This window comes from Mauremys mutica, chromosome 3 (genome assembly GCF_020497125.1).
Source record: "Mauremys mutica isolate MM-2020 ecotype Southern chromosome 3, ASM2049712v1, whole genome shotgun sequence".
In the NCBI taxonomy this organism is placed as follows: Eukaryota; Metazoa; Chordata; order Testudines; family Geoemydidae; genus Mauremys; species Mauremys mutica.
In genome coordinates this window covers 52,581,164-52,596,439 of record NC_059074.1, presented here as the reverse complement: position 1 = coordinate 52,596,439, position 15,276 = coordinate 52,581,164, and the positions used below count along the sequence as shown (strand labels likewise).

Sequence of the window (15,276 nt, the reverse complement as noted above, 5' to 3'; positions counted from 1 at the left end):
AGGACATGCTTTTAATTTGTTCTCATAAATCAAGTGCTTCAGACTCTTGATCACTTTTGTTGCTGTTCTCTGAATTCTGAGCAATTTGTAAATATCATTTTGGTAATAAGTTGTTATGGTCATGTTGGTCCCAGCTCAAAAGTTTGTGTCTCTCCCCAACAGAAGTTGGTCCGATAAAAGATATTACCTCACCCACTTTATTGTTCTGGTAATAAATTGAACAGAACTCAATGCATTAGTCCAGGTGCATTGGGTCTAATTCTTCTGCCAAAGATGCAATTACCCCTCGGTCTGTGACAGGATGCCTCTGTGTATGCAGCCTAAATTTGCATTGGCCTGTTTCACTACTAAATTGTATGGCATACTCTGGGATAACTTATTCTTCACTGTTATCCTTAGTAATTGACTATTTGTGTTTGAATGATTTTCCCATAAACTCCTTAGCCTGCATACTGAATTTCCAAAATGAATCTTATTTTGTTTTGTACTTCTAACCCCTCTTTTATCACTGATACATTTTGGGGTAAGAGGCCCTTTCACTCCCTCCGCAGTTTTCTGGAGGCAACAAGCTGCCTCCTTTCCCATCTTCTCTTTTTTGTAAGGGCTTGCAATCTCACCAATCCAAAGAGTGGGTCTTCTGCAGGAGATGGACTGGCCAGGCAACACTGAGCAACCATGTGACTCTTATTCCCACTGTGCTGTGTCTTCGGGTATGTCTACACTACGGGATTATTCCGATTTTACAGAAACTGATTTTTTAAAACAGATTGTATAAAGTCGAGTGCACGCAGCCACACTAAGGACATTAATTCGGCGGTGTGCGTCCATGTACCGAGGCTAGCGTCGATTTCCGGAGTGTTGCACTGTGGGTAGCTATCCTATAGCTATCCCATAGTTCCCGCAGTCTCCCCTGCCCATTGGAATTCTGGGTTGAGATCACAATGCATGATGGAGCAAAAACAGCATCGCGGGTGATTCTGGGTAAATGTCGTCACTCAATTCTTCCTCCGTGAAAGCAACGGCAGACAATCATTTCATGCCCTTTTTCTCTGGATTGCCCTGGCAGACGCCATAGCATGGTAACCATGGAGTCCGTTTAGCCTTTTTTCACTGTCACCGTATGTGTACTGGATGCTGCTGACAGACACGGTACTGCAGTGCTACACAGCAGCATTCATTTGCCTTTGCAAGGTAGCATTGATGGTTACCAGCCCTATTGCACCATCTGCTGCTTTGGAAATTGGTGATGACAGTTACCAGTCATATTGTACGGTCTGCTGCTGTCATGGGTGCTCCTGGCTGGCCTCGGCCGGGGGCGCATGGTCAAAAATGGGAATGACTTCCCAGGTCATTCCCTTTATGTTTTGTCTAAAAATAGAATCAGTCCTGCCTAGAATATGGGGCAAGTCTACTAGAGAACCAGAGAGCACAGCTGCTCCAGGTCAGAGCCCCAGATATCCTGCAGAAATGATGAGCTGCATGCTATTCTAGAGATTGCCCCTGCAACAACTCCACCCGTTGCTTCCCTCCTCCCACATCCCTCCTGGGTTACTGTGGCAGTTATCCTCCCATTTGTGTGATGAAGTAATAAAGAATGCAGGAATAAGAAACACTGACTTTTTAGTGAGATAAAATGAGGGGGAGGCAGCCTCCAGCTGCTATGATATTCCACGCAGGACATCTCTATTACTCATTAAAAGGTGGGGGGGGAGAGGAGCACAGCCTCCCGCTGCTATGATAGTCCAGAATCTCCATTAGACATGAAGGGGGAGGGGGAGAGGAGCTCAGCCTCCAGCTGCTATGATGAGGACAGTTACCAGCCCTATTGCACCATCTACCAGGACTGAATCTCCAGGACATAAAGCTTAAAGAAGGGAATGACCAGGAGTCATTCCCATTTTTGCCCAGGTGCCCCCGGCCGACCTCACTGAGGCCAGCCAGGAGCACTCACAGGATGATGACGAGGACGGCTATCAGTCATATTGTACCATACCGTCTGCCACCGGGGAGGGGAGAGGATGCTGCTGTTTAGCGCTGCAGCACCCCGTCTACCAGCAGCATCCAGTAGACATACGGTGACATTGAAAAGAGGTGAGAAATGATTTTTTTTCCTTTTCTTTGGGGGGGAGAGAAAGGGTAAATTGACGACATATTCCCTGAACCACTGGCGACAATGTTGTTGACCCTTCAGGCATTGGGAGCTCAGCCAAGAATGCAAATGCTTTTCGGAGGCTACAGGAACTGTGGGACAGCTCGAGTTCTCAGTCCCCCCTCCCTCCCTCCAGGAGCATCCATTTGGCTTTCCATTACGCTTGTCACACAGCACTGTGTTGAGTCCCTGCTGTGGCCTCTGTCTGTCATAGCCCGGAGATTTTTTCAAACGCTTTGGCATTTCGTCTTCTGGAACGGAGCTCTGATAGAACAGATTTGTCTCCCCATACAGCGATCAGATCCAATATCTCCCGTACAGTCCATGCTGGAGCTCTTTTTGGATTTGGGACTGCATGGCCACCCGTGCTCATCAGCGCTCCACGCTGGGCAAACAGGAAATTAAATTCAAAAGTTTGAAGGGGCTTTTCCTGTCTACCTGGCCAGTGCATCCAAGTTCAGATCGCTTTCCAGAGCGGTCACAATGGTGTACTGTGGGATACCGCCCGGAGGCCAATACCGTCAAATTGCGGCCACACTAACCCTAATCCGACATGGCAGTACTGATTTCAGCGCTACTCCCCTCTTCGGGGATGAGTACAGAAATTGGTTTAAAGAGCCCTTTATATCGATATAAAGGGCTTCGTTGTGTGGACGGGTGCAGGGTTAAATCGGTTTAACGCTGCTAAATTTGGTATAAATGCGTAGTGTAGACCAGGCCTTCCAGTAGTATGGGGCAGAATACATCTGTGCTATTAAGGAACACCTCAGTCCTAGCTCAGGAGGGTCCCGTTCCAAAAGCAGAGTTTCCCATAAAGCAAGGTATGATTTCCATGAGGCTGAGTAAGTTTCCTATTAGCCTGGTACACTAAAGGGAATTTCTTCCTTATTTTTCATAGGAACAGTGCTGCAGAGTTGTAAGGAATTTCACAGAAAGGGGTAAGCTACTAGTGCCCTTCTTCTGCCCATTATTGTTAAGCATGAGGATTGTTCGGCATAGAAGGCAGAAATGCTGGTGTCTTTGATCTCTCTGGGCCACTTTCTGACAAGGGCCTATGAAGTGAACTGACATGGCAGAGGATATCCTCTCACCTCTACCCAAAGAAGAGTGCCCTTTGCTCCCTGGGATCAGGAGATTCTTTCTCTCCCCCGCACCATACACAGCAAGAGAAAGTGAAGACCTTTGCGTAAGCTTGAAGTTGCTGTGAGCAGCAGATAAGAATTCACAAAATTCCAGGTTGTAACACTGTGAATGGCAAGAGTTTGAGTTCTGTTCTGAATTTCAAATATGCTGTGTTGAAGTGAGTTACCCCATCTGTAATTTACTGGATAACAGCAATATGTAAAAACGGAATATTAGCCAAGAGAAATAATGTTTATATTAAACATCAGTAAACGTAATGTAACACACACTTGAAAGAGGAGGTGCACTGAAACCAAATTATTGTATCTCCCTTCCTTCCCCCTCTTCTAAGAAGTGGGGATTTTCTAAGCACCTCATGAGGAGTCAGCATATTCCATAGAATAGAAGGCTTTCCTACCAGTCTTTAACAATCTAACCTTTTGAACATTCATTCAACAATCTGAAGCAGATGAGATTTATCTAGATAGCAGCTCAATCAGATTCGTTGGAGCAGTTCTGCAAAGCAATCAGACACAGATAACAAAACCTTAACATATTTGCCACTTAGAAAGCCAGGGTAAATTGTCTTGGGGAAAATGATCTCATTCTTCCATTGAGAAGAAGTCTCATCTCTGAATTTTTCAATATCTGTAATGTCAACATGATGTTTTGGAACAGATTTTTGCACTTCAGCACTGTGATAGCAGATGCCTGGGACAAATTGGTTGCAGAATTAGACGTCTAAACTAGGAAGATGTGATCATTCCTGTAAAAGATAAGTAGCTAACTGCTCTGTTAATCTGGTATGCTCTTCAAAGCACCCAGTTTTCAATAAATTACAGAAGGAATTCTACACTAATTAGGGAGCAACTCAATTTATGCTAATTCTTGTGTGTTTAGAATAATTTAATAGCAAAGGATTAACAGTAATTTACCTTGCCTCTCAGAATTTCATTTTCATAGTGTTTAATTTCTCAACCACTGCATTCTGTAAATGCTGATTTTTTCCCCAAACTACAAAAGACTGGTTTAATCTATCACTGCAATAAGATACTGTTCAAATAAAACAGATATTATTCTTAATTTTTCTACTATGTTTTTCACTCCAAAGCTGAAGACTACAGAATTCCTCTATCGTACAATGAAGTTGATTGTGTTTTCAACCTCATTCAGTACTTAATTTTAATTTTCTTTTAATGCAAAATATTAAGACATATGCAATGTATAAAATATAAAGCACAAGTGTTTGAGCCTCCAATCCATCGCACATATTCAACTCCCATTGACTTAGTGAAGGTTTTGTATGCACAACAACTACAACACTGATCCCAAACCAATCACCATGGGGCAGAATGAAGTAGGAAATAATTAAATATGCAATTTTGCATTATGAGATACTGTACCACTTTTATGTTAAGGGCCATCACTGTCAAATTTATTACTTTGTAAGATTAAAAAATCTCAAAATGTCTGTGAACATGAAACAGAAATAGAAGGAAATGAATTGAATTCTCTACTGTCAAAGTTCACTTTTTTTTATGGCACAGGATTATCAGCTTGTACAAATCAAAAAGGGCCCAGTTAAGGAGAACAAGAACTGAAAATCTAGCCTTGAAGGTAAAAGTGATAGTGGGAGAATGCTAGCTCTGGGGCATCACTCCTCATACTCAGAAATTTGTTCAATCCCTTTTTCTGTTGCTGTTATAGTTCAGGGCTCTGCACAGTTAGGAGCCAGAAGCAGAGTCCTAAAGCAGCTATACTCCGTGATATACTGCCCTCCAGAGGCACACAGAAGTTGTCAAACTCTAGTACAGTGACCACTAGTAGTTCAAAGAACACTTTTTGGTGCTTGGCAAAGCCTGAGTTTACTGGTCAGATGGTTGGCTATTATTTGTTTCTAACCGCTAAATCACATTAAAATCCATATATAAGCAACTGTATTTGCCACACTGATATGTGTGGTTGGAAATGGATGAGGGATTTTTTCCCATGGTGACAAATTACAGGGTTATTGATTCATGAAACACTTTCTATATTAAGTTGTGGTCTGCACTATGAAAATATTTGAGAATCCCCATTGTAGCAGAGCAAAAGATATAAAATTTCTAGAAATTTTGAAGGCATTAAAAAAACACCAGGGTTTTTTTAGGGGGATGGGAGATGTTGGGGAAAAATGGAAATTTTCACAAACAATGAAATATCTTACTTATCAAAACTAAACTTTATTTACTTCTTTAAGAATAAGAAATGAATTATATATAATTGTTAGCACATAGAAAGTACAGATAGGTATATTTATGAATAAGTATAAATTCTTTACTTTTGAATGATAAATAAGTATATCTACTATTAGAGCTACAGCTGCACACTAAGATACTTAAATGTATTTTTTGCCTGTTGTCACATCTCTAAAATAGGGAGGGGAGGAAATGAAAAATGTTGAAAATAGAAAGCATTAAATATTGTTGGCTTGTAAATTAAAATGAATGTTATATCTATAGAGCTCAGAAATAGTATGTAAAGAGAGACCTTATGTGATAATGCAGATACAGAAAAAACTCCTTTTTCTAGAGAAAAAGCTAAGAAAATCAACCTCCCATACTGATGTAATGTAGTTTACACAGCACAATATTAAGGAGCCACAGTAAATTTGAGTATATAGTTTATGGTAAACATTAGACTCTTTAATAGTGCATTATCATCATAAATAGCATCATAATTGTAGGCAAAACTAGCCATCCTATAAACAAGTGTCATATAACTTAAACAGATTAGTTGCTAAATTAATCTTGGAAGTGCTAGCATAGCACAAGTTTTTTCCTTGTGACTTCTCTAATCAGAATCTGTGTCTGGAAGATCCACAACTTCTTATTCTGAACTTGGTCTTCATGTACGTCATTAAATTGAGGATATTTACAAATTGAAACAAGCTTCTCAACTTGTTCACCTGTTAGCCCGTTCCTTGATTGTGTGTGTCTATTTCCAAACACTCACTAGATTCAGATGCTGCAGAAAATGGAGCAATTTGAAGTAGATGAGAATCTAGAGGAGTCAGAGGTTGTATTATACAAAGGCTTTGCTACCATGCTATAGTAGCAATGTGCTTGGTAGATTGCACTAGTAGACCAAATACCTGAAGAGGTTCTGTATTCTGCAAGGGTTGAAACTATTTTTCCAACATTGGGTCCAAAGTACATTGTTTAGAAACCCAGTGAAATTCTTTAACAATGCAAACATCACTAACATTGCTACCTTTGAACTGTGGATCTAAGAGGTTTTTGCAGCAGCATGTATTGCTTTGCAGCAGAACCCTTCTCATATATGAATAAAGTCCTTCATTTTTACTTCTTCCTGACTTGACTGGAGATGCACTTCAGTTCTCAAAAACCAGTTGTCTTGACCATATGTGAGAAATCTCTGACAGAAGTGCTTTGTCTGATTCAGATACAGAGACTGCAGGAGCAATTGACTTTAGAATCTTCAGAGAATTCTGCAGGTGAATCCAAAGATATCTCATCAAGTACAGTGTGCTATACACTTTTAATCTTCAATTATTAGAGTGAACATATTGCCAACAAGAAAATGGGACACTGCACGGGGGTCATCCCCATCCTTGTGTGGAGCTGGTGCGAGCTGCTCACCTGAGCCCTCTCCCAAACAAGGGGCTGGCCTGAGCCCTGCCACACTAGGCTGGTGTTGCTGCTCTTCCCCCCCCCCCAAAAAAAAGTCCCTGTTCACCTCACTAAGGGGGCATGCCCAACTTTTTTGGTAAAACTGGGCATTTGTCCCATTTGCTCTTGATCTGATGGTGAGTTGGCAAGAGCAAATGGGACAAATGCCCCCCCGACACACACCAAATTAGGATGCCTGGGACAGGTCTTTAAAAGGGGACTGTCTGCAGGCAAAACAGGATGTATGGTAACCCTATGGATTATCCCTGTTTCTTGAAGAGCTTCTTTGTTTTTTAAGAACCTTTCAAATGGCATCACTACCCCAAAACATCTTGTTTTTCTAGAAAGTTTGTCATTTATTCTTGCCATGGTTTTCTTCCATTTTCTTAAAGTCTGCAGCTGCATAGTTTAGAGATATGTTATAACATTCTGAAGTTTTCTAGATGTTTTCCAGTGTGCCCAACTTCATGAAATCATTACAAAGCAAGTTTAGGCTGTGGGAAGGACATCCTATTTCAGTAATATGTGGATATTTGTCCATTGTGAAATCTCAGGTTGCTTTCATATTACTGGCATCATCAGTAGAGCAAATGATTACTTATTCCCAATCTTCTTTAGTACTTCATACATTTCGCTAGTAATATACTTTGCACCACGTCTGTTCTCTCCTGTTTCAATGCTTTTGTGAAAAAATTTGGTGCTAGCTCGAAGTTTGATTCTTTCTCCCCTTTTGTCCACCTATCTGTACATATTGCCAAAGTGCTTCATTGATTTTTTTTCCTTGCACAGTTACATATTCATATTCTGATGGTAGAAAAAACTTACTCAAAGAATGTGTGCTCTCTAACTGATGTGATGGTCTTAATAGTTTAAATGCTGCCTGCTACTAACTGTTTTCAGTGGCTGATAATGAAGTACCAGAAATGTGTATCGCTCTTATGAGAGCTTGGTCAATTTTTTGTTGATATTCAGGTGGCTATAAAAGAAGTCATTTTTAGGCATCTTTTAGATATAGTTGGTTGAGATGCCTGTTGTTTTCCTGATGACTGAGGAGCTGAACTTGAGTGTACAACACTTCCAGATGGTGATGTCACAGAAGAACTACTACTTCTGGATTGAAAATGTTTTGCAAATGCAAACAGTGTTAGTGTCATCTACCTCATGCTCATCAGCTTGACATTCATTTTAACTCGGGAAATATTGCTTAATATCTGCAGGATGTTTCATGCAGGCAAAGATGTGTTTGGACATCCTAGTAGATTTTGGAATGCATATTTCATTTGGCAGTATTTACAAAACACAGGTATCATTTTCTCTGAATTACTTTGTGTGTGAACTCTTCCATATGTTAGATGATCGATCACACCAGTTTGAAAATAATAAGAGCACCTCTCTGTTAAGTGTGGTTGGTTCCTCCTGTGAATCTCAATGTCAGGACTCAGAAGCACGGTCCATTCCAGCCCCCCAAGACTGTCTTCTGAGGCCTTTAGGCACTGGGGTCTTGCTATCAGCCCCAATGACTCTAGACAAGTAGGCAGGCAGCAGGTTGTTGTTCTCTTGTAGGAAAAAGGGTGTGAACCTTCTAGTCTCTTGAGAAGAGTTGATATCTCTGGGATGAGTGGGTGGCTCACCAGGGCCAGTCAGGAGGACAGCAACTTCAGGGTTGAGGCTGCTTCTCCTATCCTGCTCACATTGTCTCCTTAGCAACTCTATTTCCAATAGCCTACGGATGTGCTATTAGAATTTAATTTCTGAGAGAAATGTGGTTTTTTGCATTTGGATAGCCAAAGGCAAAATAATTTGTGCAAGAACCCCAAGTACAACACGAAAAAGGGTTGCCTCTTTTATATTACTGGAGCTTCTCTTCTTTGTAGATTTCTTGGATCTGCTTGCATGGGATGTTCACTCCCTACCTCTTTTGCATCCCTCTAAATCCACGAGAGGAAGAGTAAAAGGAAACTGTTACCTGAGCCCTATTTTTCCCCTTGAGTATTTCCACAACAGACATCAGTGTCAACCTAATTCTGCAACATGAAAATCTCAGTATGTCATTGCCAATCATATCAGTCCTGAACTATGTCCAAGTGGGTCAAATGAAAGCTACCAATTCATTGATGTGGACACAGTGGTAAAATGAGGACTGATGTATGTCTGGAATTAAGCAGAAGGTTGCAACTTTTGTTAAACTTTAACACAAGGGAGGGATGTTACCCTCTCCTGCACACACGCACTCACTCTCTCCTTCTCTCTCCCTTTCCTCTCCTCCTCCTATACCAGGCATTTAATTGGTTCCATTGCAGGTGTTACAGGGCTCCTTGCTATATAACCCATAACACGAGGGAGGCTTTCCTCAGCCTCCCCCCTCCCCCAGGACTCATCTGTGTGTCTTAGCACTGTACTGCTGCCCCTCATCCCCACCAGGGGATCAGAGGGTGCAGCAGGGAGGGTACCTCGGCCTGTGAGAGACACAAGGTCAGACCTCAGCCCGTGAAGGTCACAAGGTCACCCTATCACAGGAATCCAAGGCCAACCAATATCCTAGGTCTTTTACTTCTGGAAACTGTTCATTTTATTCTCTTAACTGTCATGGGAACTTGCTGCAAGTTGTGATGAATAAACTCCACCCCAGTAACGCAGTTAGGTACTAAGCGCGTTCATACTTTAACCCACTGTGGCTTGCAGATGCTTCAAGGAAGGCAAAAAATTCCCTGGTCCTCTGCCAATTGGCCCATGGGAGAAAAAAATCCTTCCTGCCCTCCTAACCAGGTGATCAGCTAGACTCTCAGCATCTGTCAGGCCAGGTTCCCATTCATAGCTTGGGTGAGTATGGTGGGTTGCTAGAACGGAGCCAAAAGATGCTTTACATGGCCCCTACCCTTGGCTAACTCTTGGGAGCTGGGGAATGCTGGCTGATCAACACTCCTCTCCCCATATTACCAACAAGCGCCAGTGAGGAGCTTCCTATTATCTCTTGGTGAGAATCTCCCTCCCTTGCCACTGGGACTGTCCCATTTCACTGCCTGCCCCATTAATTTCCCTCACCCATTAATGTGGGTGGGTGGCATTATTTAAAACTGTTTTTGTTGATATCCTATCTTTACTGAGGCCTCCTTCTGGCTCCTCTTGGAATAAATGTAGTCCTTATTGTATCACTTGTCTGGGGCTCTTTCACCTCCTTGTGTTCACATATAGAGCTTTTGAATTCGTGTAACACAGACAGACCCCAGTCGTCAGCAGGCGGGATCGAACCTGGTATCTCTGGAGTTTAGTTCATGAGCCTCTACGTGGCCCTTAGCTAAGCTCTAGAGCAGACTCATTAATCTCTAAGTGGTCCAGTGCCACTAGAAGGGACAGAACACCACACTCGGGAGATGTGTGGGTTACATCAGCATGACAATAATCATAATAGACCAAAACCAAACAGGAACACAAAAATCCCTGACAGACTTTTTGCAAAATATTGGCCAGTCACCCAAATGATTCACTTTTACATCAGAAAAATGTGGGGTTTTTTGGTAAGGAATATGCTATTTTATCACTAAAATTTATTCCCTGGGTGAAAATGATGACATATCCCCTATAGGACATATATTGATATATTTTTTATTATCTTGTTGCAGGGAAATCATTCTAACCCGTCAGTCCAGACCAAATTTGCTGGTTTTCCACAAATATGCTCCAGAATATTGTTTCATCATGAAACCAAAGGCTTTTGAGTGTTTAGTGTGAATGATGGAAAGGATCTGACAGGTGCAAAATCAGAAATATGGCAAAAATTCAAAGTGAAAATAGGAAAGGTTTTGCCTTTTAAACCACCAGGAAATATGTTATTTGGTTTGGTTTACATCTGTTTTGTTTTAAATTGTTTTACAAGTGAAGCACAATTTGGGCTTGCCTTGCTTACCTAAATAGGTGCCTTCTGAGAGATGTAGTGAACTGTTATGGAATAAAATGCAAATAAAATATTATTGCACAGTTTAAGTATTTCATGACATTTGGTGATCCTGAAAACATAAATACGAAAAGTGATTTTCTCCTTAATCAAATGACTGTTGAAAGGAATTGAACAGAAAAATACAACCAAATATAAGCTTCATATGGGATCACTTCTATTTTATAAATGGACAGTGTTGTTTTTCTTGTTTTATTAACACAGAAGACATAGAATATGATACTTTTTTAATAAAAAAGGAAAGCTCACTTATAATCTCTAGGGTTATCTCAGTGATATCTTAAAACAGCTGATATAGTCACTTGATTTTTTTATTTTTTTGTGGCTCTTGCAGTACACACAAATATTACTAATCCACTCCCTATCCATTATGTAATGTTTTAAAATAAGAACTAAATTGAAAAGGAGTTCTGATTAAATTGTATTTTGTGGCAGATCTGCAACAGAATGACAGTAGTTGTGCAAATGTCAGTGGCTACACTGATGCAATATTTTTTTTGAATAGAGCCTATTATACTTCTTTGAATAGCTACCTACTGTAGCAACTTTAAAAATTCTAGACCAGAAGTACCACTGGTACACATCAGCTGTGCCAGTTTACACCTGCTGAGGGTCTGGATCACTATATTTCAAGTGTTGTTAAAGTCAGACTATGGATTTCACTGTCTTTTGATTTCCCCAGTTGAAATAGCCACGTGATGGAACTAATATAATTTATGGTAGTTATATTTACAAATCTACCTACACAGAAATATTATAAAATATTAATATTAATAATATAATCCGCACACTTAAAAAAATAAGTTACATGCATGCAATACTTTGAATCTAATTCTTCCAGGAGCCAGACTGTAGTATGTTCCAAAGGCAGCCAACAATTGGGAGTTCTTGACATACATCCTAGCAAAATGACAGAATAACAAGCAAACAAAAGGGGTGGGGACAATTTCTATCATCAGTAAAACTAGTGCAACTCACTTGAAAACACTGATGTTGCTGTGGTGGAACTGAGAGGTTTGAAGCAGCAGCTTCCTTTGTTTGTTGGAGTCAGCAGTAGCAGCTCGTTGCATCAACTGGGATACTTCAAGTAAAATACGATGCACTAAGAGTCTGGTCCTCTGAGGTGTTGCGTTCCCTCACTTTTGCTTTTGGTGGGAACGGAGGGCACTATGTACCTTATGAGCTTGGATCCTGTGTTACTACTTCTCAGATTTATACAGCACCTGCTGTTTAATGCATATCTTCTGACTTGCCTTCCATTCTTCTGGCTCATCCAAGTTGCAGTCTTTGTGGTTTCCATGTTGCCACTCTAAAATAATTCAGTTGCAAACTTCATATGTTTCCACAAATAATGCTAATAAAATCTTGAAATATGTACAGTACTAAAATATTTCACTCTCCTGGATTACTGAATACACTGATAATATGTACTATTTGATTTGTATAACAACGTTCATTTACTAAGTCTGAACACTTTTCAGATATTAATTATTTAATATCATTTTAGATAAAGAAATATTATGATATTTTACAGCTGGGTAAGTAGAGGAGTTTTCAAAACAATCCACTATTTTGTGGTTCCTCAGTTTTTACATGTGCAGTTTGAGATACCTTTGACTCCTTTCTGAGGTGTTGATCTCCTTCACTGATGATTGAAGTCCCTGGGAAATCTGGATGTTCAGCACTTCTGAAATGAGTTCAAACATGTTTCATGATGGGTGCTCATAAAGTGAAAGCACCCCAAAATCAGTGACATTTGTTTTGTTTTTTAAATATTGTCCAAGAAGCTTGTCAAATGTAATACCATGTTTCAGTGGGAGAGCTAGAATCAAACACAAGTGTTCTGTCCTCAAGTCTCCTCCTGCAATGGGGATTTGCATCTGAATGTTTCTTCATTTTAATTAGGCAAACACATTTGAAATAAAAACTTTGTGTAAGAATACACATGAGAACTGTGAAAATCAAAACCTTCCATTCTTCACACAGGTTTTTCAGGCCAATACTGTGACATAGAAGTGAATGGATGTGATTCGGGGCCCTGCTTGAATGGTGCTGTCTGTCAGAGTAAAGTCAATGGATATGATTGTTTTTGCCCTGAAGGTACGTTGTTCAAAATAATGTATTTTTATTATAAGTGACAATTTGCAAAAATTGCCTGAAGATTATGAGGTGTCTTCCTGACAGTCTTCAAAGCATTTGTTAGAACTTTTTTCCCTGTCAAGATATGTTATTCATTTCTGAAGTCTCATTTGCATCTATGTCCATCAAAGCAAACTACAAATCTAATGTTCACACAAAAGATACAAATAGTATATTTGTAAGTGTTATGTCTCATGCTATAGCCATGATTTTAACAATGATAGAATGATGGTAATGAAAGCAAATGGACATGTGAACTTTACAGAATGCTTGATCAAGAAGTTTATCAGGAAAATGCCTAGTACAACTAAATTTGTTGTACTTTGAGTATGAGTATCATACACAACATTCTAATAGAAATAATACTACTTTTTGGAAAGAAGATACAGTGCCAAGCATTTTAGAGCTCTCTCATCCATTCAGAAAAAGGTGTTCTATTCTTTTTCTTCCTTTTTTTTGTCTATTTCTATATAAACACAACATTGTTCAATGTGTACTACTATGTGTCATTGCAGGGAAGGTTCACAGAACTAATTTTGAGTATGTTTTTCAATGAAAGTCTTTTAAATATACTTTTATGAGTAGTTTCCTTTGGGAATATTGCTAGGATTTTTTCTTTTGTGGGAGGCTTATGAGAAGGAGGATCAGTATTATAATTTGGAAAGATGAAGTTGTCTGGTGTATTTATAACTGGAACATCTATCACAGCTTAGTTTTCATCTCTAAAAAAATTATATGTTCAAAGTATGAGCTGAAGTTTCCTGTTCATTACATTTCTTGTAAATTTTAAAGACATTGGATACCAGTACAAGCATTATAATGTGAATGCTATTTTGAAAAACATCATATAAAATGAAATTGTTGCAAATAGTTTTATTAAAATGTCACCTTTACCATTAGTTAGCTTTAAATTTAAAGCCAGTATGGGTATTGGATATCAGTTGAAAATTAAGGTTAGATGAGATCATTTCACTATTTATTCTGCTTGACTCACTTAGATCATTTGAGTTAGGAAAATAAATCTTGACATTCATACTGATCATGCTGTAGTTTACTTGTTACCTGTGAGACGTGGGTCTGATTAAACTCTGCGAATGAGAACAGTTACTGTATACATTATTAATGAACTCAGGGTAATTGTCAAGCTTTATGACTTAGGGATCAGTGGAAATTGGTTCCATGGTCAGTTTGAGAAATTATGAGAATATGCCATGCACTGAAGGTGCTGATAGCTTAGCATTTGTCATGGTCTTCCTGCAGCCTTGGTCTGTGACAGCACTAATGATAGTCATTTTGTAGCGTGACCATGCATTAGAATACATTTACAAGAATATAAAATGTCAGATATTGGAGTGGAGATTCTTCAGATTTTGTTAAAAAATCTCTGATACTCCTAGTAGTTAGAATTTTCTAAAAGTTAGTTGCTCATAGTATCCATTCTGTAGATATTAATGGATGGCTAAGGCAACCACTAATGATGTGGGTAGCTGTATTCAGCTTCAAATAAACGAGATATGTGTGCTGACTTCTGCACTATACTGCTGCAAAATATCCCACTGTAATAAATAGCAGAGCCAGGACTGAGGTTCATAAAATATTTGCCTTCGCTCCCCAGGAGATTCCTGCTAGTAAGGCAGTGTGAGAGATGATTTGTTTGTCTGTGTTCCAGATGGGATTGGTATGTTAAACTGCAGTCCAGTTTGACTCTTTAAAAAGTGGCAAATGGCTGGAAAGGAAATGGACCAATTTTCAACACATACTGTAAGGGCCAGGTCAGCTGGCCAGGTGACCATTCAAATGGAAGGTTGTTGTTTCTGTTTTAGAATCACTTAATATAAGTCTCTATTGATGTGGTTAGAGCATTAATGTCCTTGCTAGTGATTATTAATGTGAAGTAGAATATAAAGGACTTTATAAGTGATGAAATGGATAAAACAGAATCTGTTTAGGTCAAAATCACTTTGGGGAAGAAAGCCACTAAATATTCTCTTGGGATAGTGCTTGGGGTATGATACAGACCCCCAGGATCCAATTTGGATATGAATAGAAACCTCTATAATATTTTTAATAAAATAAATGCTACTGGGAATTGTGTGATTATGGGAGACATTAACTTCCCAGATATAGATTGGAGGAAAGTGCTACTAATATTAGGTCCCAGATTTTCCTGGATGTGATAGTTGACAGATTTCTTCTCCAAATAGTCACTGAACTGACAAGAAGTTCATTTTAGATTTAGTATT

The 15,276-nt window shown here is 39.6% G+C and overlaps 1 protein-coding gene across 2 annotated transcripts in view; it reads left to right on the top strand.

Annotated features, from left to right (window-relative positions):
• LOC123366947 (protein eyes shut homolog) overlaps positions 1-15,276 on the top strand; it is a 442,182-nt gene that overhangs the window by 54,050 nt on the left and 372,856 nt on the right. For both annotated transcript variants that reach the window (XM_045010895.1, XM_045010894.1), the window contains exon 2: positions 12,881-12,994. In XM_045010895.1, the coding sequence (XP_044866830.1) occupies positions 12,881-12,994 (114 nt within the window). The remainder of the gene's footprint in view (positions 1-12,880; positions 12,995-15,276) is intronic.